This window comes from Chaetura pelagica, unplaced genomic scaffold, assembly GCF_000747805.2.
Source record: "Chaetura pelagica isolate M959 unplaced genomic scaffold, ChaPel_1.0 scaffold31, whole genome shotgun sequence".
In the NCBI taxonomy this organism is placed as follows: Eukaryota; Metazoa; Chordata; class Aves; order Apodiformes; family Apodidae; genus Chaetura; species Chaetura pelagica.
This window is the reverse complement of record NW_009952481.1, coordinates 140,193-164,810: the sequence shown is the minus strand read 5'-3', so window position 1 is coordinate 164,810 and position 24,618 is coordinate 140,193. Positions and strand designations below refer to the sequence as shown.

General features: G+C 41.2%; 1 protein-coding gene across 1 annotated transcript in view; it reads right to left on the bottom strand.

Annotated features, from left to right (window-relative positions):
* The window catches only part of PLCXD3 (phosphatidylinositol-specific phospholipase C, X domain containing 3), a gene marked incomplete at its 5' end in the record, with an annotated part of 25,400 nt that extends 1,568 nt beyond the window's left edge, over positions 1-23,832 (bottom strand). Inside the window, one exon of the mRNA XM_010008744.1 lies at positions 23,124-23,832. Coding sequence (XP_010007046.1) covers positions 23,124-23,832 — 709 coding nt within the window. The remainder of the gene's footprint in view (positions 1-23,123) is intronic.
* Between the last annotated feature and the right edge of the window lie 786 nt (positions 23,833-24,618).

Here is a 24,618-nt window from a genome sequence, read left to right as displayed (position 1 = left end):
GCTTGCCTGCCCGCCGCCGCTGCTGCCAAAAGTCCCAGCGCCGCTGAAACCGCCGCGTTTCCAGCGTCTGCACACCTACGGTCCCGGAGCCGCGCACCGACTGCCGCCGCTTTGTGGGGGGGGGGGGCGACCTGCGCTTGGAGTGCCCGCAGCCTCTTTGCTACCCAGCTCATCGAACCTGCACTGCCATGGTGAGACAATTCCGGCTACCCCAGCTTATAGGGGAAAATATAATCCAGCCATTCGGGCAAATCCCTCCCCTCTGCTTCCCTCACGTGAATAAGATGTGTAACTAAGGTGTACCCATATATGTTTAATGTGTTGTAATCACTCCTTTTGAACCTCCTGCCCCAAATTGCTTTGTTTTCCCCACAATAAACCTTGCTGTTGTTAGAAATTTAGTAAGCACTGAGCGAGTTATTCACTCAAAAAAGTCAGGACATAAGTTCCTGTATCCTCTGTGTGAGGCGATACCCACGTGTGGATCTCTCAGCAAATCCTGATAAGTTAATACACTCCAATAAGGAGACATAATAGGTCACGGATCGTGACACCCTCTCAGCCAGCATGTTGTACAGTCTCTCTCAGAAAAGCAAGGTATTTGTAAAATGTTGGTCTGACAGTAATTCAAATCAAGCTGAACATGCTGAACCTAAAACCTTTAGGAAAGCAGATCTAAAGAAAATAGAACTATTAGCAGACACAGACTGTACTTGTCAGTGGCCACTGGGATGAGCCATTTTTAAAAACAAATTAGTATTGAAAAAAACCCAAGCAGTTATAATTATCCCCCTCTTACGATTTTACAGAAGAATGAACAATACTAATTTTTGCTCCAGCAAAAAGTCCGTAAATAAGATCCACATTTAAGCCCAGCAACACATTTTATTGCACCCATCAATTCAATGACTGAAGTGTATGTCTGTGTGCACACCCACGGATAATCTTGAAAAGCTGCATTCCCCAGAACTGTAACAGCCACAGGTCAGGTGTCAAATATCCAGCAATGCCTGGACTGTTTGTAAAAGATCTGTGAGCAACCAGAACCAGGACAGATCTCAGTACAACAGCGTGGACCACCAAGGCGATAAAAGGCAGCTCAGAGCAGTTGAAAAATCCACTGCATCTTCACATGCAGGAGATACTGCTGAGCACTGGACAAAGGCACAAGGCTGAACTTCTAAGATGGCAATATGTTGTCTTTGTCTTAAATACCATCCTATTTAAGCTCAAGGACTTTCATGTTTAAGGTGAACTGACTGACTGCAGGCAGGCACAGATTTTTTCCACCTTCCTTCTGCCTAAGTTGATACCCTCAATATTTTACTTCCCCTTGATGCAAAATTAACTTCTCCTGGTGTCCTTTGTTGGTTCTGAAGCTGGTTCTAATGTAATTCTGTGTTAAGACCATAGAGCTTGCTGTCTATACACTTAGCCATATAGTTGGAAATACTGTTTTCATTTTTCCAACTGTGCTCTTATTAATCCAGACTTTAACAGATAATCACACCTTTTTTTGATTAGTGATCTACCTTAAATTCAAGTTTGCCCCACCATTTAATCTCCAGTGAGGCTTGGTAGCTAAATAGTTTATTTACATTTTACTGATATTTTACACAGGACAGGTACATAACCCTTTACTCATACATAAATTGTTACTTAGAATTACAGGAATCCTTTGATCATGAGACTAGAAATAATCAAAGATAAGTAAAAAACTAAATCAGATTATTCAACAAAAAGCTTGTATGTGTAGCAAAGAACACAATTCTGTAAAAAATCCCAACCCATCTGAACAAAGATTCCACTGACTTTCAAGATGTGATCTAGGCTATACAACTCTGCTTATGATAGAAATCGATAGAAAAAACCCACAGAGATCAGCTTCCTCCCACAGTGCAATCTTGCAAGTGGATTACATCAATGATGTAAGAAACCATGTGTCTCTCAGTTTCCATCCAAGTATCTCACAATAATTACTAGAATAAACCTACTTTAACATTCCTCAGAGTACCTTTGTGGTAGTGGCACAAACTTGTTCACCCTTCATTCTAATTTCCGGTCTCTGCATGACTCAAACTAGTAATTTTTGTTTATTAATGGTTTTAATCAGAGGAATGCAAACCATGCTGTGTGGCAGCCACCTACATGACTATGCTCACAGAAACCCAGTATGTATCATAGTCTTTGTGGGTATTACTGCAGTGTTGATGAGAAATGATTTTGTGCATGAGCATATGCAAGCCTTGCAGCTTGCAAACCCTGACTGCACCTTGCCTGTGTGTCAGGCAGGTCCTGGCTCTCCTATGGAGGATGTTGTTGTCTGTGCTTAACGGCTTCTCCGAGGCTCTACCACCAATGCTTCAGATGCCAACACTGCACAGGCTGAGGACAGCCCTGCCTTGTGACTATGAGCCACATCTGTAGATATTCCAGGCTGGTAATCTAAGCTGTTACCCCTCTAACTACAGTGGTGTAGTCATACTGTAACAACATCCACAGCTCCATTGTGCTAGTGTAATGGGTCTTCCTAATAAAACAGTATAATGCTGGTAACAATAACAGCAATATCACTATGGAAAAAGCATGCAGGACAGGCTCTAGCACTCTTGAGTGTGATCTCAGGTCTTCCAGCCTTCCTGTGCCTCAGCTGCCTCTACTGTAAGCAATGCAGTGAAAGGTGGATGAGTTGATCAGGAGTCCCGGTAGCCTCAGAGATGTGCTGTGAGGTTCCAGCACCATAAGTAAGTTCTGAAGGGCATACAAGATGATAAGCACTATGTTAACATGTGACAAATGAAGAGCCAAGCAGCTGCAAAAGCTGACAGAACACAGCCTACAAACTGACTGAAATCAAATCCAGCCTGTGGCCACAGTCCCAGTTCTTGGAAGGAAATCACTTCTAACCTCTAAGGGTTGACAAGTCACCTTGTAATACTGAGCCACACACTCAGAAGGGCATTGCCTGCCTTAGCCTAGAGCCAAGGAGGAAAGTTGTGCTCATCAGCAAAACCTGTGTGGGGAGAGAGTGGAGATTCTTTCTCTTGCCCCAGTACATGGGGCACTGTTTTCATCCTGCAGCAACTTCACTGACCTCGGTCAGGGCTGGCCAGATCCAACACTGCCAGACCAGTGCAGTTCTGCCCCACTAACCAGCATCTGAAGTCAACTCCTCATTCCACATCCCCAGCAGTAAGGGAGAGCTAGTGGAAAAGCATGGCAAGGTGGGTGCTCGAGCAGTGGTGGAGGAGGGGAACAGCACATTACTGATCCCTGTGGACAGTCGAGCCCAAGTTATGTGGGAGAAAAATGTTCCACCTCGAAGGAATACAAAGATTGTATCATACATTTGCACTGACTGGGAACTAGGTGGTACCAGACTGCTAGAGGAGGGCAAGAGGTCTGGGGGATGAAAGCGATGTGACTGGACTAACAGGGAAGGAAGTCATGGGGAGGGCTGTGGTCCAGCCCAAATCCACTGCAGCTGCACCTCAGCACAAGGAGCCAGATCCACCCCACCACCCAGCAACCTCCTGCTAGGGTTCTTGGACTGGCCAATAAGTCTGCATGAGAAGGGACACGGCAGAGGAGATCTGGGGAGTATGGACCTACCTACACTGGACAGCACAGTGTTGTGCAGAGGTATTTAATGTGGGCATATTTATTCTGAGACCAAAGCTTTTATCTCTAGGTGGCACTTCACTAGGTCAGTCAGAGGCACTCATCATGAGCATGGCTTGGGTATCAGGATGGCTTACATTATGCATGCAAACATGCTCTACATCACCCTTTCCAGTCTTTCTTTTGTTGAGGAGCTCTGTATTTTCTCATATAGATTGCTACAGTGATTTTCATTTACAACCCAATAAAAACTAGGCTGTGCTTTGACAGTTATTTTATTACCTCTATTTTCTCTTTTTTGCTTGCTTGCTCATATAAACAGAAATGTGTCTAGATATCTTAGTTTTTCCTTTTTTGTCCTTTCCAAAGCTACTGAATATTCAAGACCTCTTTTGTTTTTTAATTATTTTAAATTATTTTATTTTTTATCTATCAAAGATTTCAAGTGGACTCTAATAGTATTGATTTTTGTTCAAAAACTGATAATGAAACATTTCAGTATCTTCAGTTCAAGCAGCAAAACTGTGACTCTCATTATGAGCTTTCAGACCAAAGTAATTGCATTAAAATTCACTTTCAAAAAATTGCTCTTGGGCTATTTTAGTTCAGAAAGAGGGGTGACTGTATTTTGTTTTATGCCTGAGTCATCAAAGCGTGACAATGTGATGGAAGAGTAAGGACAGCAGTGCTCTAAGATAGGACCTCCTGTGGCAAAACAGCTGCTCCTCTTTGCAGAAATTTCAAGGGAGAGGAGGAGGAAAAGCAACTTCATAAACACAAAAGTGCTATTCCCTGTTTAAGGAGGGTTTGATTGCTAAAGGAAGAGAACTGCTGTTTTTTTCTGGAGTACAGGGAGCCAGTACAACCTAATCCAGAGTGAGAAACTGGTCTCATTTACAGAGTGCCATGCTGCCTCTCATTAAGTGCCAATCATCTGTATCACCGGCGAGAACTGAAGCAGATCCACTTGCTCAGGATGAAGTGACGTGGTATTTCTTTCCTTTCTAGCGAAGCACAAGCCCTGCCTCCCTGCAGCATTTTTGCAAATAGGTTTTACTGTTCAAGAAAAACAGCACTCCTCTGCAGTAGGATGTACTCGCACAAGCCTGAATCTGAATCCCTACACTCTTTATCTTTTCCCTCCTCCACCCATTTTTAAACACATTTGCAGGAACACTGATGAATTCTGGTGCTGTAATTCAGCACACAGTGACTTTCAAGGATGCTGAGAATTCACTGCTCCAGTGGGAGAAGTGGACATCTCATGTGTCACTGAATCACAAAAATCATGACTGCAAAGAACCTTGAAAAGTCATGCAAGTTCATCCAGCCCATCCTGAGCAGGATCAGCTACACAAAGATCAACAACAGAAACCACTACTGGTAAATGTTCAATTTAATCAGTATTTACAAGCCCCCAGTGATGAATAAATCACAGCCTTCCTCTGTATGCAGATCATCCCTACGTATTCCTATACATCCTCACTAGCTTCAACTCGAGTACCCAAAAATAGATGCCACCCAAAATAACAGTGTTAAGGTGTGCTGCTGTCATGGTTTGGGCCCAACAGGACAACAAAAGGACAGCCCCATGGCCCCTCACTCAGCTTCCCCCTCCACGGTCTGAGACAAAGGACAAGGAGGTTTTTCATGAAATAAGGTCCTGGGCAAAACAGACTCAACTTGGGGAAAAACAGTAATTTAATTTCACACTAATCAAACAAACTCAGGACACAGACAACACACAGAGCAGAGCCTGCATATGTTACCCCACCCCGGGTAACATCTTCTTCTTCCCGGGCCCAAATCACTTCATTCCCAGTTTCTCTCCCTCCTTCCCCCCAGCAGCACAGGGGGACAGGGGATGGGGTTTAGAGTCAGTTCACAGGCTGGTGGTTCCTGCTGCTCCTTCCTCCTCAGGAAGAAGGATTCCTCACATTCCTTCCCTACTTCCCCACGGGGTCCCTCCCATGGGAGAGAGTCCTCCATGAACCTCTCCTTCATGAGTCCTTCCCACGAGGTCCAGAGCTGCTCCAGCCTGGGCTTCCCACAGAGTCAGGGGCTGCTTCGGGAACAAACTCCCCTGGCGCCGGGGTCTTCCAAAGCTGCCTAATCAGAGTCCACAGGCAGCAAATCCACTGGCCACAAAATCCAAGTCCAGTGGCCAAGTTCACCCCTCCTGGTGCCCCCAGGGAACGTTCCACCACGTTCCTCCATGAATGCAGGGGCACAGCTGCCATCTGGCCATGGGCTGCAGGGAAACTTCTGCTTGGGCACCTTCTTCCCTTTCTTCCTCACCAACCACCAGCACCGGCACCTCTCTCTGTCCCCAGCACAGCTCTTCTCCTTGAACTGCTTCTCTGCTCAGGTCTTATCTCAGTTCTTTCATATATTAATTGCAGAAGCACATCTATTGTTCCTTTAATGGCTCCTTGGCTGGGTTTTGAGCAGGGGGAACTTCTCAGCTGCTCACCGGTGCCACTCCTGGGGCTCTTCCTCTGCTACCAAAAAACCAAACCAAACCAGAACAGCTGCTCAAGAGTGTTCCCTATGTCCTCACTCTGCTCCCACTAAAGATTTACTGTTCATCAGTAAATGAGCTTCGCTGCACAACAGGAACCTTGGGTACCATTCCACAGTACATCATTCTACCATAATTTTCTCTGTGGTAAAACTAGTTTAAAAGGTCCACTTCTTTTTCATGCCAGCTGTTTGTTTCTGCTCCCTAATCAAAACGTACCATTCCCTCAGCTGTGCTGAGAAAATAAAAAAAACAGCACATGGAAATGATCTGGATTAACAGGAACAAATAAACCATTTTTGCTCTCACTCTGTCTCAGAAGGCCCAAATAATTTATGAAATTTGACTTATAACAGGACTTCCAAAGTTGTTGAATTGACACAATCAAGAAAAAAAATGAATAGAGGCACAGTGATTTACATGAGCTTAAAATGAATGAGCAGGGAAAGGACTGCTTTGATTCACTTTGTTACCCCTCAGATTCTCTCTAGACAGCAGCACTGTGGCACTACCAAGGCCAGACTGACTAAACCCAGAAAATTTGGGCAACGTTGTGTGAATTTTTATTATTAATAGTCTTGAAGGCACACAGGTGGCAATTCCTTTCCTTGGATCCTGAATGGACTTTACACTGCATGAGCTGTCACATTGTAAGTACTACCCTACATTAAGGTCCAGGAGCCCTCAAGTTGTTCTTCTGAAATGCTTACTTATAATTCAGCCATTTCCAATTGCTTTATACAGTTTTGGAAATGCATCTAATCAGATTACACAGACTACTGTGCTGGGGTCAGATGAATATTTCAATGTAATTGATCTTAGCACTGCACTCGGCAAAGCTGCCAGAGGCCAGATGTTTTTACTCTTACAGAGCTGTTGTTGGCTTTCTGAGTTTCATTTTTAAGAGGAAGGCAGAAATCAGCTCAAAAGGGCCTTTCCTGCCCTACCGTCATAGAGTATTTCAGCTGAATTTATTGAACCTACACCTCTATGCCTTTATGAAATAGTAATGAGATATTGAAAAGTAGCAAATGGTTCTGGAGACGATAAATTTTCAACATCCTATTTTTCCCTGATTCCACATTTCTAGCCATTGCACCTAGGGCATTAGCTAACTGCTTTAGGAATGCAGACAGCTGGGAAAGGACTCAATGGACCCTGTAGTATAAGAGATGTCATTAATGAGGAAACTCTAGTATTTTGGCTACTCTTCTGGTCAATATAGTGGGGATCTGAAGTGGGCAATCCCAGAGCTAAAAGCTTGACCTGCTACCACATAAAGTGAGGCACTTAGCCTTTACGTGATGACTGAAGAAGGCCTTGTAACACACATAGTTATGCTAGTATGATAGACCATGGAGTAACAGGAAAACTAGTCTGCTATGATGATGCCTGTGTTCAAAGCCTGGTTTTCCTCAGTGATACAGCAGATCATGTTAGACAAGCTCATCAATTGCATTTCTAATATGTTAGATCACATAGGAGAGAAACAGTTCCCATTTTCATCACTGTGGTTTTTCTTGAGCTAGAAAAACAGAGGGCAACAGAGAGATGTGAGAGCTGTTCAGATGTTATTCGTTTCAACCTTTTGTGGCCCAGAGATAAGCTTGGTAGCTCATTTACACAGGTGCCTGCATGGGGCATAATTTCAACTGCATTGTCTGTGAAACAGAGCAAACCTCTGCTTTATATAAAAAAAAAAACGTGTCACCAATCATTGGAAGAGCTACAGGTTTGGGACTTTTTTCCTCCTATGTTCTAGTTCTTAAAAAAAAAAAAAAGGTTATGATGTATTCATATACTCCTTACGCTTGAATCACTGTATTAAACCATTGAAATTAGGTATTAGAGTTTACTGCAGAGTGGGAACTGCTTTGTCACTGGTGTATGTTGTAGCCAGTACTAAAGCATTCACGGCCGAGGTTTCCTCCACCAGATTTGGCCCAGGGCTTCATTTTCTCCAAGGGTTGTTGCCATGAATCACCTGGTACATCTGAAAGTGCTCTCTTTGTAAGGAACTTGGTAGGACACTCCAGGTATGGAGCTACTCCCCAGTTCTCAGTTTCTCTTGCTGCTGATGGCTCAACACCTCGTTACAAAACTCACACTCTTGAGCATGGAAAATTTGAATTATTCAAGAAAGAAGAGAGAGATTAAAAGGTAATTAATAAAATTACTTTTTTTAAAAAAGGAGAAGGGGAATGCATGAAGGACACACTCTGAAATTTAACCTGGAGAACAATGACACAGGATCTACCAGAGCAAAAAAGAAGAGGTGACTTTTACCAGTGTTTAGCCCTGCTCAGAGCCTTGGTAGACAGAACGATTCTGAAAACAAACCACTGTCCAGTAACTAGAAAAGTTAGTTTCAGAAGTTAGTTCAGAAGATACATATCACTATTAGAGAAAGCAGAGCAGCTAGGTGGAAGGCAGAGTTCATTTAAGAAGCCTCTGGCTGCCAACACTGTCACTATCCTGTATGACTCGTAACAGAATTCCACACACCATTGCACAGTTTGCACTGAAGCCTGTATTACAATAAATCTAAAATACTTGAATAGGTAAAATATAGACTATTTCTTTTTAGTCAAATAGCATCACCCGCAAAATTAATGTTTTATTCCTGCAATGCTTCAAAATAAAACTCTCATCTATATTTGAATCCATTGCTATTGAATACAGAGCAAAGCAATTTCCATTTTCTTTTAGATGAACAGCTCTAAGTAGTTCTGGGTTTTTGTCCCATCTAGTGGAGATATAAAGTCTGTCTGCAGTGTAAGAGAACAAACAACCAAAGTATACAAAACTGCACATAGCTGTCTGCCATAGTACCTTGCTCAGTATATCCCACAATACATTATTGAGACAAAGTGTAGAATAATTCATATGGAATGTAATGTTGAAAAATGCAAGGAAAGAAACCATACTCTAACACATGAAAGTTGCAGTAAAGTCTTGCAGCATCCCCAGGAACAGGGTTGTTCTCTGAGTCTTCAGAGCAGGTGGATATCTGCTTCATTCATGAAATATCAGCAAGCAGATTAAAATGAAGCAATCCACGCAACAAAGTTTAAATGGAAAATTATGAGAAAAATAAGTGCCTTTGAAAAAAGATACAGGGAAATAGTAATTTTTCATCACTGCTGCTTCTGGACAACAAGAAGTACAGAATATAGTGAGAAAACCAGGCTGCACAGCCAAGTAGCAGAAATTGGGCATAATTACAGCTCTGATTTGAATTATATTGTAATTAAAACAAGTCAGGAAATGAGACAGTAGGGGACAAAATTTTATCAGAACATACACTTTTTCAGTTACTTAAAAATAATTAAATGTATAATTAATGTTCAATGTAGCCAATTAAACATTTTTTTCTTAATGTTCGGTCTTTTAAAATTCAAATAACTTTAAATTAAGTGTTATTTAAAAATACTGTTATTTTGAAACTGTAAAAACACTTCAATATTTCTAAAACATAAAGTTAGAAAATATGATTTAATGTTTCCTACATACTTTCCTGAAATACAATTAGTCATTAAGTGTGATCCAATTTTGCAAACAGTACCAGTAGTGCTCACAAAATTGTTTGTCCAGCAAATTCCTGTTTAGCATCAAAATTCCTCCTCTCTCCCTCTGAGCCACCACATCCTCTGCTTCCTGCTGTTGCTTTCTTTGCTTTTGTTAGCAACTGCCTTTTTGCTAGGATTGAACATCCTTCACCTCTTTTTCCACCAAGCCTTCATGTGTAAAGCAAGTGTTATCATTCCCTTGCAACAGACAGGCAGATGGCACCGAGGATCCTCATTAAACTGCTGCCATTGTCACCAAGGGTTTTCCACCCATCACCCCAGCCCAGTGCCTGGACTGTCAGCTGCAGGGTTTAGGGTTGTCACACACCCACTAGCTCCTCCACAACAGCTGCTTCAGCTCACCAGAGAGGGAGACTAAGCTGCTTATCCTTCATGCACTTCTGGTTTTCAGCTCTGGCCTCACACAGCTAAAACAGCTTTGTTAATCAGCTGCATCCCAGAGGCAATATCCTCCTAAACAGCATCCTGGGCATTGCTGTGAATCATGTATTAGCAGCAGCCTTCCCTGAGCTATCCCTCCTTCCTTCGACTTGCTTTTCTCACAACGCCATATTAACAAGCCCAAAGCATTCACATGATAAGGCCTGTGTTATACCAATTATAGTTAGGCCAAATTCAGTACCCAAGTCATATTAAGAAACAGTCACTGCTCTTTCATAGTGAGAAATGTCTGTTGTGGCTTCAGCTGGGGTAGACGAGCTCACTAAGCAATCTTCATGCCAAGGTGGGTCCCATGTCAGGAGGATCTGATCTCCTAGCACAGAAATCTCCATAACAAACACCACAAGGCGTCTTGCTTCCCCATCCTTGGGTGGTGCCTCCTCACACACCTCCAGACCAGCCTGCTCCGGGGCTCCAGCAGCAGCCCAGCAGGGCGAGGAGCGCTGCGCCAAGCGGTCCTGTCCTCCCAGAGTGGTCCTGTCCTCCCATCTCCCACAGCAAAGCAAGTGGCATGGACAAGACCATGCACAGTTGCCTTTGAAAAGGTGAGTAAGGAGTTGTGATATCGTCCTGTAAAAGGTGGCCTGGGAGGAATCTGTTAATGATCTCTGCTCCTCTTTTAAAGCTCACTGAGCCCATTTAAAAAGCAGTCCCCTTTCTCCCTCCCGCTTTTCCAGCAGTAACACTGTTGGAAGACATCCCTGCTTATATGGCAGGAAGACCTTCTCTCACTTCCAGCCTAAATTTATTCAGTGAGTGTATAATTAATGCTCAGGTGAGAACACTGGCCTTTAGCCTAAACTGCTCTTTTCTCTCCCTGGTATTTATTCCTCTGTGATATTTACAGAGTGTAATCACAGAAGCCTCTCAGGCTTCACTGACAAGACAAGCTCTCTCAATATCTTCAGCAATTCATTCCTTGATTATCGTAGTTAGTAGTCCCTCTCTACATCTGTGCCAATTTTAATTTACTCCCCAGAACATGGATGATGAGAATTCCCCAGGGTATCCAAAAAGATATCCTACCCCCACTGTGCACAGTAATATCAACACCTTTCTGTGCATGCTGGAAATTCTCCAGTGCAGATCAAAAGGACACTGCTTTTTCTCCCAGATGCTTTCCACTGAGGACTAAATTTAGCCAGCCATGGATGACACCCCAACATCAGCCTTGCCCTGGCTTCTTCAGCTGATGAGATCCTGTCTTACCAGAGCATGCTCCCATCATTAAAACTTTGCCTTTTATGCCACAGAATTCCAGCTCCTTTCTAAATACTGCAGGCATCCAGCTCTTGCTGTATGCTACTTGTCAGCTGCCCTCTCTTATGATGACAGCTTCTTACTTTATGTTATCAGCAAACTCCACTAACAGTCTTCTATAGCTGCATCCAAGGTCCTTCATGGAAATACTAAGGAACACTATGCTCTCTGAGGAATGCTACCATTACCTTCTCTTCAGTCTGGTACTTCCAGCCTGGTACAGTCCTAACTACATTTCTAATTCCGAAATTCTATTTCAGTTGATAATATCCTATGCAACACTTTACCAATTCCTCTACTGAAATCCCTGTATTTTCCTTCATATTTCCATGTAAGTATTTACAAAATGAGATCAAGATTGCTTGACATCATCCAGCTTTGGAAAATCCTCATCCACACTTATCCTACTTTCCATTAACCTCTGCCTCTTTGGTTTTTACTTCTTTCCAGTTAAGCTCTTCAGTCTTGCCTTCTCCTGAAAGTTTCCAGGGACTCAGACCATTCCCCTGCCATTTTTAGAGAAGGGCATGATGTTTGCTGCTCTCTGCTGTAAACCACTGTTTTCACAGATCTGCTTTAATGTGTGCCATGCTCATTCTAGTCCTTGAGCAATTTTGCTATGGAGATTACCCAGATCATTCTCCTCTCTGCTTTAATGTATTCACTTCTTACAGTTTTTGTAAAACATCTTCCCCCATGAAAAAGAAGGCTTCAAGAGGAAATCTATCAGTTCAAACAGTGGATATAAAACTCCCTTACAAGCTCTCAAATCACTAACTTGAGGCCACATCTACCACCATGCTGTCCACCTTCACTTAAAATAATTTTAAGTTTTAAAGAGGGCAGTCAGGCCATTTTACTTTTGGATAAAATGATGAGGTTGAACTTCCTTAGATAAAAATTAAAGAGCAGATTCTGACTTATTTTTGCCACAAGGAAGCAAAAGCCCTGGAGATGTGCCACAGTATTACTTAGACAATAGTGTTTCCCTGAACAGCTCTGTCCTTCAACAATGTTTATTCCATACTCATCAGGCAAATTATTATTGTTAATAATACTGCTGATTTGGTTGGCCAGTGGAATTCACCCTATTATCTAATGGATAAAACTGTAATTTCCAATAGTTATATCCAAAATGAAAATAAATACTACGAATAAGAAAAAAAGTACTGTACTGTCTGCTGATTGTCACTGGATCAACAGTGATATTGAGGGGCAAGTGAAGTCTGGGAGTTTTGGTGCCAGACATCCACTGTGGTATTGATTAGATCTAGCCCAAAACTAAGAACTGGTGCTCTGTGAGAAACTCCAGCATTTCAAAATGTGATTTTGTTTCAAATTAGAAAAGAAATACAAGATGTTGACCTTTCCTACCATATTCAATATAAAACCTATTTCTGAATACAAAAATGAAAATCTGTGAATATAGAAACAGTATTAAATATTGCAATTAACACTGTAATATAAATATGATGACAAGACAGAACTAATAGCAGTACAGGTTGAAATGTTTTAACATAAACTATTTTGCTATAATAGAATTCTCCCCGGAGAAAAAACATTGAAACATGCATTCCTGAAAACAACCATAGACTTCAAGATATCTGCAGTTTTCAGTAAAAAGCTGCACAAATGGGAAAAAAGAATAAATGGTTTTGTGATCACTGGGTTGAAACAATTTACACACACATGCACTTGCTGCTACATCTAACAAAACTAGCAACTGTAGATCAAACTCTTAAAAAAAGAAATAAAATATTAACCAATATACCACTGATGTGATCTCAAATTAGCTTTCAAAACAAAAATGTTTTGATGATTTATAGAGCTCTTGCTGGTTCTTATCAGCACTAAAATAGGCAGACATTTTAAGGAGTCTCATGTTTCCGGTAATACTGGTAACTTCTGAACTGATCTCATATTTTATTTAGTGAGAACTCCACGTTTATGAACCAGGGTTGCTACACTACAAATGAAACAAACCACATCACAGACTATCAGGGAAAAGGTAGACTAAAAAATGCATTATATAGCTGGTAAAAATATAGCAAGGGATTGCAGACAATGCATCAGCAATAAAATAAAACCCTCCTGGAGTGAAGCCAGGGCAGATATTTGGTTGAGATATGCTATAACTAAGAGGCACAGAAACATAGAATAATTAGGGCTGGAAAGGACCTTTAAAGTAATCTAGCCCACCCCCTGCGATGGTGCTGGATCACTCAGCTATATTGGCACAAGAAGACAGACCTGCCATGTCAGCCACACTGAGTGCCAGAGTCCCTGCAGCGACCCACGGTTCTCTTCTGGGACACAGACCACAGATGCTGGTGGTGAACAGCCTCAGCTGAGCATCTGCCTCACATCAAATGCCAAAGACCAGCCAGAGAGACCTTGCACCTACCACCCAGCACTGACTCGAGGGGAGATCTGCTAGGCAGCACAGACTGTCAGCATGACCCAACATGCTGGTGCATCAGTGGACATGTTATTTAAGAGATGACAAGAGTTCACAAGCATGGGCCTGGAGAAAAATACACACCACTTAAAAAACAAACAGACAAACAAACAGAAGCAACTCTGCATCTCAGAAGAGATGTACCCTGAGAAGAGCTGCACAGCCAGTACAGTTTATGCTGGCTGTATGCAGCAGAGAAGCCCAGAAGGTTACTCAGAGGGAATTACAATAAATGGGCCTTGTGGTCAGCCCATCCAAGGCATTATTTCCAGTTACCTGGAAAATATTTTTGTAAGCAATAGCCCACCTATAGGTCTCATGAGAAACAGTTTAGAAGAAAAAAAGCTACCCAGATATTCATCATATGGATTACTGCTTCCACAAATGTTCCTGAAACTGCAGAGCTCAGAGGGAACTTTCCACCCAGAGAAAACTGTTCTGTGGGATCTAAGTCTCTGTTCTAGTGCAGCCAGACAGTATAGCACTGAAACACTGTCTGATGGACAGAGTCACCCAGCAGAAAATACCACTAGGTGAGACAGGTTATTGTCAGCCAAACGACCTCTGAGCTGAGATCAGCAACAGGCTCAGAATAACGTGTTGTGCCTGGTGTGAGAGCAGGGCAAGTGCACAGCTCTCATTTGCAGTGCTGCAGTGGTGACCTTGCTCACCCCTCCTGACTGAGCCCTTTCCTTTCTTCAGAAGGATATTTCACAGGTGGACCAAAGTGTCTGCAGACACTCACCATGCCTTGTGCTTGTACTCTTCTAACAAACCACCAAGTCTTGACAACATACAAGTACTTTGATCACCTTCCAGCAAGAAGCTTCAGGGCCACCCACCTATCACCCAGCCTGAAACAGCACTTCTATTTCACACCATCCCACCCTACAAAACATCCTTCCCTCATGCCTCCCAGTGGCAACTTTAAAGACTGATGGTAATACTCTAGTTTCAAGTTTAATTATTTCATCTCAGCTACTCAAAACCTAACTATCACTGCACATGCATCTGATGTAAAAATGAAACTTGCTGGGCTGACTGCTTGCAATGGCCCAGAGGAAGATGTGAAAACAAAGTAAGAAGAGTGTGCATGAGAGGAGAGAGAAGGTAAAAGGTGGCTAAGGAAAAGATGCAACAGCAGTGGTTCTAAGCAGAGGCAGATCCTTCTCGTGAGAAGGGACAGTGGCCAGGAGTGCTGCATAGCAGACAGCTCAGCTGAGACTGGGGAGGAAGGTAGTAAGGAGTCCTCACTGGTTCAGCATTTTCCTCAATGAAAGCAGAGAACAGAGGAGTGGCCCTGGTGTTGCTTTAGCCTGGTAAGCAGCAAAATCAAGGCAAACCATAATGACCTTATCTCTGAAAAAAAGCCTGCTCACAAGGAGGCAAGTTTCTTTGCAATATCCACACCAACATTGGGAAGCAAGGCAGCAAACACACGGGCTAAAATGATCCCTTCCCAGATACTCAAGCAACACAGAACACTGCCATACCTCTAGGAATTACTTGGATTTCAGCATTGTTTCAGAGCTGTAATTTTCTACAGGTCTCTGGAAAAGATCAGCCAGTTTCAGACTTTAGAGTCTGCAAATCCGAGTGGGAAGGGAACAAAGGTCCATGGCTGTACCCCTTTGTTCTTCAGCAGTAAAATTAAGGAGCTTATCACCCAAGATCTGATTTCTTTCTTGATTTGCTACACAACAATGCTTGCTGGAAGTACAGCACTGTCTGAAAGACAAAGTTAAGCAGATTTCAACACCTCAAAAGAAACAAATTATGGTAATGTTCCTCCTTTGTGCTGTAGCTCAGAAAACAAAAATTTTCAGTGAGAAAGTGCCTGCATCTCACCATGGGTCCCACTCCACTCTAACCACTCAGTCTTTCTCATATCTTAATAATATTTTATGTTAAAATATATTCTGGATGACAGTTGCTTAGTTACAAAAACTCTCAGATCAACAGCTTCAATATTAAAATCTTGCCAAAGGTCAAATCCCACTGTATGATCATTCAGTGTCTCAAAGACAGTTCTTTTATTATTTTTGTGTGTACAATAAATACTGGAAGACATTTACTATAATAGGCTGTGCTCTGTTGAAGCAACTGTACAGCCTGGGATGATACATGCAATGCTATATTTATGATTATAGACAAACTTATTAGAATCTCTGGCTGCATGAAGTTTATATCTTAGGCCTCTCCCTCAAAAAAATCAATCCTGGAAGAAAATGGAATTATTAAATATTTGCCTAGGAGTAAAGTAGTAAAGAAAATATCAATAAAATGATGTTAAATATTTCCAGGTTTTAAGAACAAAATGAATAAAAATAAGCTTTATCTTTATACCAGCATTTTTCACAATGACAGTGACTCCCTAAGAAAGAATTGTATTGCATCCCCCAGACATTACCAAACTCCTAGGAATAAACTCTGTAATCTCTGTTTTAATAGAAGAAAGACATGGGCATTTTTATAGCCTATGCAAATTGTTCACCATACAGAAGATGGTACACCACCAAGACCTTTGGTCTGGCTACCTTCCCTATTTACAAGTTTTTTCCCTTCCCCCAGTTCTGGCTGTTTCTTTTATACAAATGTGGCATCAGGATGCCAGGATCCTTTAGTGCTCCCTCTACATACTTTGTCCCAACAGTCAGTCCATGAGGGCTACTTGTTTGTAGCCATAGGGAACCATTTAATAAAACCAGTGGCAGACTTGGTGTACCTTCTGACAGTGGCTCTCAGGGGTTTTGTGTACCTAAGGCTTCCCTAGCCCACCAGGCCAGGGGAGATAGCCACTGCAGAAGTCTGGGATATGCAGCTGACTTCTCTAGGGAGAGTGTGGATGCGTTCTTTCTACATTACAATTGAAAGCCCTCTAAGGCTTTGGAGGATGCTGAGAATTGCCCAAACCCATCAGGAATGATACAGTGTGTACAACAGGGTTTTAAGAGCTGACAGGATTTTTTTTTTTTCAATTTCTGTCCATATACTACCACTCCAGGACCATGGGGCAGCTACAGGAGATTAAAAATTCAGACTTCCAAACATACAGTTTGCATGTTAGTACAGAACTGCCCAATTCTCTTCTTAAAAATTAGTAAGGATCTGCCTATAGATATACTACTCATATAGTCCTGAAGACAATGGTTTGCAGCATGTAAGTGCTAATACAACACAGAGACATGGATATTGTCATACCTGCTCAGTTTGTATTTGCTTGAGGTTGTATTAAATGTCCTTGTATTTCAGAAAGAAGTTATCAGATTGAAAGCTACCTTGTGGATAAATCTGGAAAGGCTTGTTGGTGTAAATCTTTGTGCTCATTTTGTACCTTATAAACGAGGAGGAGAAGGAACACATCAAGGAGATGTGTCCTTCATAACAAGGAATAAAAGCAGCTATGCAGACCCAGGCCCAGCACCAACAAATGCATTTCCCATGGGCTCAGCACCTGTTGGCATCTATTTGCCATAGAGCGCCCTTAGTGATCTAAGTAATGCTAGAAAGATCAAAAAAATCCCAACTCAATTAATGAGCCATTTACCATTTCACTACAGCAACTGTGCAGATAGAAGCATGAAATGTTTTAGACACGTAGATGCTAGTGACAGCTTACAGCAGTGGGGCGGGGGAACGAACATTTCCTTCTCATGATGAAAAACACTTGCTGCTTTCTGTGCATGCAGGGTCAGACTGTCCTCAGAGTGTGACTATGGGATTAAATAAAATATCTTTACAAGTAGTCTCACAGCATATACTGCACCTGCAAGCAGGTGTTTTGCTGCATAACATGATAAAGATTACAGGCAGGTCAAAGAGAGGAAAAGACTGTGAGACAACCCCACTCCCACAATAAAACACCAAGGCAAGCCTCCCCAAAGAAAAGCCACTCCTAGTGCTGGTGATCATAACGCTGGTGATCACTGTGCCACCTTCCTTTTTGGACTAAATCCCACAGGCTACTAACAGGTATGCAGATAAATACTTACTTGACAAAGTTATTTAAAAATCCTATGCTCTTGTATTTTATAGCGTTTTAATATTATTCTAGGTTCATGACTAAAGCCATCAGACACAACCACCCAGCACTTTCCAAGAAAACACTCTAATAAAAGCCTTGTGTAGGCAGATGCTCCAATGATGAAATGCCACTAAAACCAACTTGAACATACACAGCCCTTCAGGATTTTACTGTGCAGGCCTGCTGATACGGGAGACAGATGCTTCAAATGAAACCAAAGTCTCCCTCAGCTGCTCTGTATGCAAACACCAGGATCATCACTTTTTGTGTGGAAAGGCTAGAGAAGTAATTAAGGATAGTTTGAGGAAGAAGTGGAATACTGAGAATTTTGGCTAGCAATATACCAGGATGATAGTTTGTACCTTCTGGAGTGGAATTATTTTTAAAAAAAAATAAGAAGGAAAAAAGACAGCTCCCTCCAAAGTCAAATGCAGTGAGGGACAAATGTCCTTGTCCTATACAAATTAATGAATAACCAAGTCTGCACCTGCCTCTCAGCATATAAAGGGCTCCACATCAGCTGTGGTGCTATGGGCTCACCAAGTCCTACACCCAAACTAGCTCATCAGAGCCTGCTGCTCTCCTGCAGCCTGTAAGGGAGACAGACATGAAGGTTACAGGCAAGAAGGATGCTCAGACAACAAGCAAATATAGTTGCCATTTCTCTGGTTGTTTTTCACATAAAATAGCTTAGGAATGGCATCAGTCAGTACCAACCATGGATCACTGTCATCATCAAACCCCACTCTTCCAGCAACAAGGAATGTAAAATATTCAGTGGCTGAGATACAGCTTGAACAAAGAGTACACCCTCAGTAACTGACTTGAAAAAAAATAAATCCCTCTTCTGGTAACACCAGGGATTATTTTTCATGTAACAACCACCTATTAGCTAACTGAATCTGTCCTTGTTTAGTTACGACTGCACACAGTTCATTTTCTGGTCTACTTACTCCCCTTCCCCCCACTTTGTTAACAGTGTGACTGCTTTGGCACCACTTCAAAGTTTCAACCTCATATGCAAGCTTTTTAACTTTTTGTTTTAATTTGCTTTAGTTGCTAAGAGGGAAGCTTTATCATGGTCAGTAAGGATTTAGGAACGTGAGTGACAGGGAACATTATCCTTAAGAGATTAATTTGGAAATCAAGTGACAACCAGCTGCGTGTGTGTTTATTTTCTATTTTTCATTAAAAATACCACAGGATTTTTGCACCCCCTGAAGGAGATATCTATTCGTCTTCTGTTATTCAACCTCAGAGACCAAAAACAGAACATCATGCCTGTCTCCAGTGTCAGAGATAAAATTAGTAATGTCACTGCAAATCAGAAAACAAACTAGATTATTACGAAGAACAGCTCTACACTCAAAAGGTTGTTTCACAGCTGCCTCTCAGACATACTGAAGGCAGCTGCCTCACTGTGAATTTAATACAATACGCAGAGGGAATGCAATTCATTTGGTACGTTCTGTTTGCTAATCAAAGAGTATTTCTTGGCATCTAGATTGTGTGTGACAGAATGTTAAGCCTGAAAACACATTGTTAGTCCTCAAAGTTCTTAATCAAATCCAAAAAAACATAACATGCATGCATGAGAGTTATTCAAGTAATTAAGATGCAAGCCATGTTGCGAAGTTTTGCAACAGTGAGCTGTGGTCCTAGGAAGAACTGAGAAGAAATGGCTTTTCCCTCTTGTATGGGGTGCAACACAGAAAGCTTTATGACTTTATAATTTTTCCTTATTTCAAATTATTGTCCCACAGAGTATTATGTGTGATGACAGCAGCAAAGCCTGCAAGCAATCATTATCAGTAAAAAACAGTCCTGCTATGTCTTCTACTGAGTACAGTCTTAGGAACGTGAAAATGTTTGTGTGTTTGAAATGAAGGTTACCAAGGGGCTTCCATCTTGTGTTTCTGCACTGTGGGGAACAGAATGAGGAATAACATCACTTCCTCTGAAATGCACTGCCTTAGGAAACTGCTTTACTTCAGTTTGAACATGTGGACTTCCACTGCCACAACCAGCTCCTATGAAGAGCTATTAAACCAACCATTTACTGTTGGATGCAGAGGTGTTTTTACTGTGCTTTTTCACACCATGACCTGCAAAGCAGCAGAAAGGAGCACAGATTGCTGCACAGTGTCTGCTTGCAGTTTTCCTGGTCTGATAGATGCTGCAACCAAGATAAACCACATTCTCCTCCTCAAGTGGCCATTGCTCTTCAAATGGTAAATAATCTTGAAAGCAAACCACCAGCTCCAGAGATCAAAACCTGGTATCTTTTATTGTCTCTGAAAGGAACTAAACTTGCTGGATTTTCAGAACTAAGTCAATATATAAATTAAAATGGCCATTGTAGAAATAGGGGAAAAGAGAAATTACTAAGGCTTTGATTTGAAAATGCCAAAGGGCCTTTTCTTAAACGTAATATTTAATTAAGGGGGAAAAAACCAACACCAGTATTAATTGAAAAATTCAACCGTATTCAACGTTTACATTCAGTTCTTTTCGACATTCAGTGTGAGGGAAAAACTCCACCCAAGTATGGCTACAAAACTGCTGTCAAAAGCACGATAATGTATTCTTAATGCAAAACTCTTCACCAGCATGTATTAATAAGCAAAAAAATAGTATAAAATTTATAAATCTATGCAGCAACCAGCAACAAAAGCACCTGTGTTACCTACCAGGACATATGAATGGAACTTGAGCTGTGTATTTATTCTGAAAAGGAAAGAATAATCTTTTTACAAATAATTATGAGATGGTTCAAAGTAGCAAACAGTACAGATGGAACATATACATAGCTCCTTTAGTATGGATTCCATACATACAAATTACTGAAACATTAATGCAGCAAGATTGAAAATAAGTTTGTAAATTCTACTAATCGTGCTGCATCTTTTAATTGTCTTTTTTGTTTGTTTGTTTGTTTGAACACAATCATCATCAAATGAGAAGCACTTCCGAGTATACTAGATGTTTACTTGCAGAGAAGTTAAGTCAATATATGAGCTCAGTTTCTGTGTAGATTAACACAAATTCCAAGCCTGTGTCTTCCTGGCAGTGTATTTTGTAATAAGTAGTAGGAATTAAAAATGAGATGACACACTTGGAAGACTAAATACCACCTTTGGAGATAATTTTAAAGGTCCATTTCTTTTGCAGTGGTTAAGAGAGTTATGCAAAGGAAAAAAGTATTCATTCAGCAGATTTTTTTTTGCACCTTGTGGCTTATGTGACAATCTCAGCTGTGATTTGGAAAAACAACATTTCCAGGTATTCTGGCACAATTATTTACTGACATTTTAAGTTAGTTATAATCTAAACATTTCTTGTAGTGAAAAGCAAACTACAAGTTCAGAGGTTCAGGTCATTCGGAGCTCAGGGCCAAATATATCCAGAAGCCACTTAATTTTTTTGTTTTCTAGACAGCTTCAAAGAAGCACATTAAAGCCAGAGAAGAAGAAAAGTTTTTTTAGTGACCATTTTATTGATGCAGCAAGTTTAGGAACCTTACAGTTTCTTGATTGTGCTATTTCATATTCTAAAGAACACTCAGAAAGATGTTTACCAGAGAAAACAAATCCCTGAACAACAAGGATAGTGTTCAACAGTAAATCCAACAACAAAGTAGTATTTCAGCAGAAAAGCACTCCTCAGACTCAACAGGAAGGGAGATCCCCAGTCCAATGGAGCCTGTAAAAACATACGTGGAGGATACACAGATAAAGATGCAGTTGCACGAGCAATTCTGAATCATAATCCACTGCTTGTAAAACTTTCTGTGTCGGTGTTTTACCATTTCAGATTGTTTTTCCGTGGTGTGGTTTTTTTGTTGTGGTTTTTTTGTTTTTTTGGTTGGTTGGTTTGGTTTTTTTAAGTTAACAGTTGCTTTGGAAAGCTGCCATAAAAACATCTCAGCCTTTCTCAAAAATGAGGCCTGCTGCTTTGGAGAGTCACAGGCACTGACTGCATTGTTCTTCTCATAATAGGGGACAGTGTCCTGAACAGACCTTCATGGCACAGGCATGTCCATGCTGAGAGCAGAACACTTCCAGACCACTAGTCCCTGTTATAAATTCTTTATGCTCTGCAACCTTTTTTTTTTTTTTTTTTTTTTCTGGAAAAAATAGATCTTCTGTCTTTGCATGAAATTTCATGTTTCCTACCAAGTTGTCAATAACAGTCACACATACCTGCCTTTAAGCTAGCTGTGATTTATCAAATGCATGTCTTGCACAGACAGCTCTGTTTTTCTAATTTAACAATTAATGACCTATCAACACAGTATTCCTTGCACATAACCTCTACAATGGTCTGCAGTCTCTTTGCTGTATGATATATGACAGACTGTTAGGAGGCAAATTCATTTTTTGCTTTTGAACCTTTTTTTTTTTTTTTTTTTTTTCTGGAAAAAATAGATTTTCTGTCTTTGCATGAAATTTCATGTTTCCTACCAAGTTGTCAATAACAGTCACACATACCTGCCTTTAAGCTAGCTGTGATTTATCAAATGCATGTCTTGCACAGACAGCTCTGTTTTTCTAATTTAACAATTAATGACCTATCAACACAGTATTCCTTGCACATAACCTCTACAATGGTCTGCAGTCTCTTTGCTGTATGATATATGACAGACTGTTAGGAGGCAAATTCACTCTAATGGTGTCCTGGTAGCTTTGATATTATGTGATGGTATGCAGAGAAAAGCGACACATGCTTAAGATGAGTAAAGGTATTTAAGGAAGCAAATTGTGCAGTGTCAGCCTTTCATGATGGGCCAAAATGAAACAAAATATTGACCTGATGCATAAATAATAACTTAAATTATCTAGATAATTTAAGTAGATTTGTTCACACCTAGTAAGGAAATCCAAGACAAGATGTTCAGTGCTTATGGTAAGAAACCACATTTGAAAAACAAAACAAATGAAAAAACCTCCACTCAGAAAAAAACCCAAAAATGTTAAACTAATCCTGTAAGATCTCATGAGTAGTGCCAGATTGTCTTTCAAGATACAAAAGCTTATCTTTTAATATGTTTCATTTTAAATATTTTAGGATTATGCCCAAATTCTGAATCAGCTATAGCAGAATAGATGAAAGCTATCTGCTGGAGTTTCTTTAAAAATGTTTTTAAAAGCACCATTACCAGAGCACTCACTCAGCAGAGTCAGTACATGTCACATTCCAGAAACTTACCTTTCTGTGATCGTTTCTCTGAGACCACTAGCAACCCCTTTCACCACCGTACTAGCCTTTGGTGTCAGCACTACTTGAGATATAAAAAAGGAGCCCTTCTTTCTTCTCTCAGTGATTGACGCCTGGAGGAACTGAATCAGTTTTTCTGGGTCTGTGGTGTTTGCCCAAGGAGCTGGCATCATCTGGCCTGGCCAAAGAAATGGTACCTCGAGAGCCACTGGGCTGTGGTAGAACACCAGCACTTGGTGTTCCTTTTCCCACAGGTACTGGAGGCTGACTTCATGAGCAAATATAGCAGGACACATTTTGTTTCCATATGTGTCTTTGAGCATTTGGACGAGCTTTTCATGATGGTATTTCTGCATCCCATAGAAGTGATTGAAGTCCAAGAAGATCACTTCTTTTGGGTGGTCAGTGAGAAACGCGTTGATCTCTTCCAGACCCTCCTTGACTTTGGCACTGAATAAACCATGAGCAAAGTAGAGTTCGTTGTCTGGGTCTCTGGGCTTGGTGGAAATTCTAAGATCAAAATACCGTATACCTGCCCCCAGCTGGCTGGTGAAGTTCATGGTCTGGGTAGCCAACCACTTCCTCATCAGCTTTTTAGCCACAGTCCCAAACACAGACACAAAGTTCTGGACGGTCTCTGGCTGTTCAGGCCCGACTGGAGAGGCTTCATCAATATAGAAGCTAAATGAGTCATGAGACCCTAAAAACACAACAGAGAAAAATTTTCAATATTGTATTCAAATATTAAGTCATCAGTGATTCTTCTGTAATAAGCATAAGTTTTCTGACCTGTACCACCACTCACCAACAGACTCCTCACTTGCCCTTTTTCTCAACACACTACATTTGTCTGGCAGCATTTACCCTACCAGCAACTCCCAGGAACTTGAAAGGTAGTGCCTGTTTCACTGCTTGTCTGGGCTCTCCCTCACTTCTAGCTCCACTGGTGCCTGTGGACTCTGTCTCTTAAAGCAATCCTGGTGTAACTCCAGCAAAGCAAGTCAGATAATAAAACCCTAAAGCCAACAAGGAGAATCTGGCCTCACACACTGAACTATGCACCATCTAGTTCACAGAACTGAGGAAAAAACCAAACCTAACCAACATACCACACACACTTTTACAGCCAGCTAAAATGAGTTGGAAAATACCAAGGACATATAACTCTTCTGAACTTTTTTTTATTTCAAGTCGCATCTGGTCATCAACAAGGTTACTGAATGCTGTTTTTCTTCTCAAATTTACCTCTAAAAGTCCTTGTTTTCCTTTGCTACCTAAGTACAACAGATAGAGACAAGGATAGTATTAGATTCCACAGATAAAATGCATAAACTCCACTGCATGCTCTTCACAAGAGACATTTGACTTAACATGCCTATGTACAAGTTATCATTTTCTACAACTTAACAAAGTTGAACTCAAATATGTAAGTCACTTTACTATGCAAAATTCTGTCTCCACATATGCCCATTAAAATAAAAGCAAC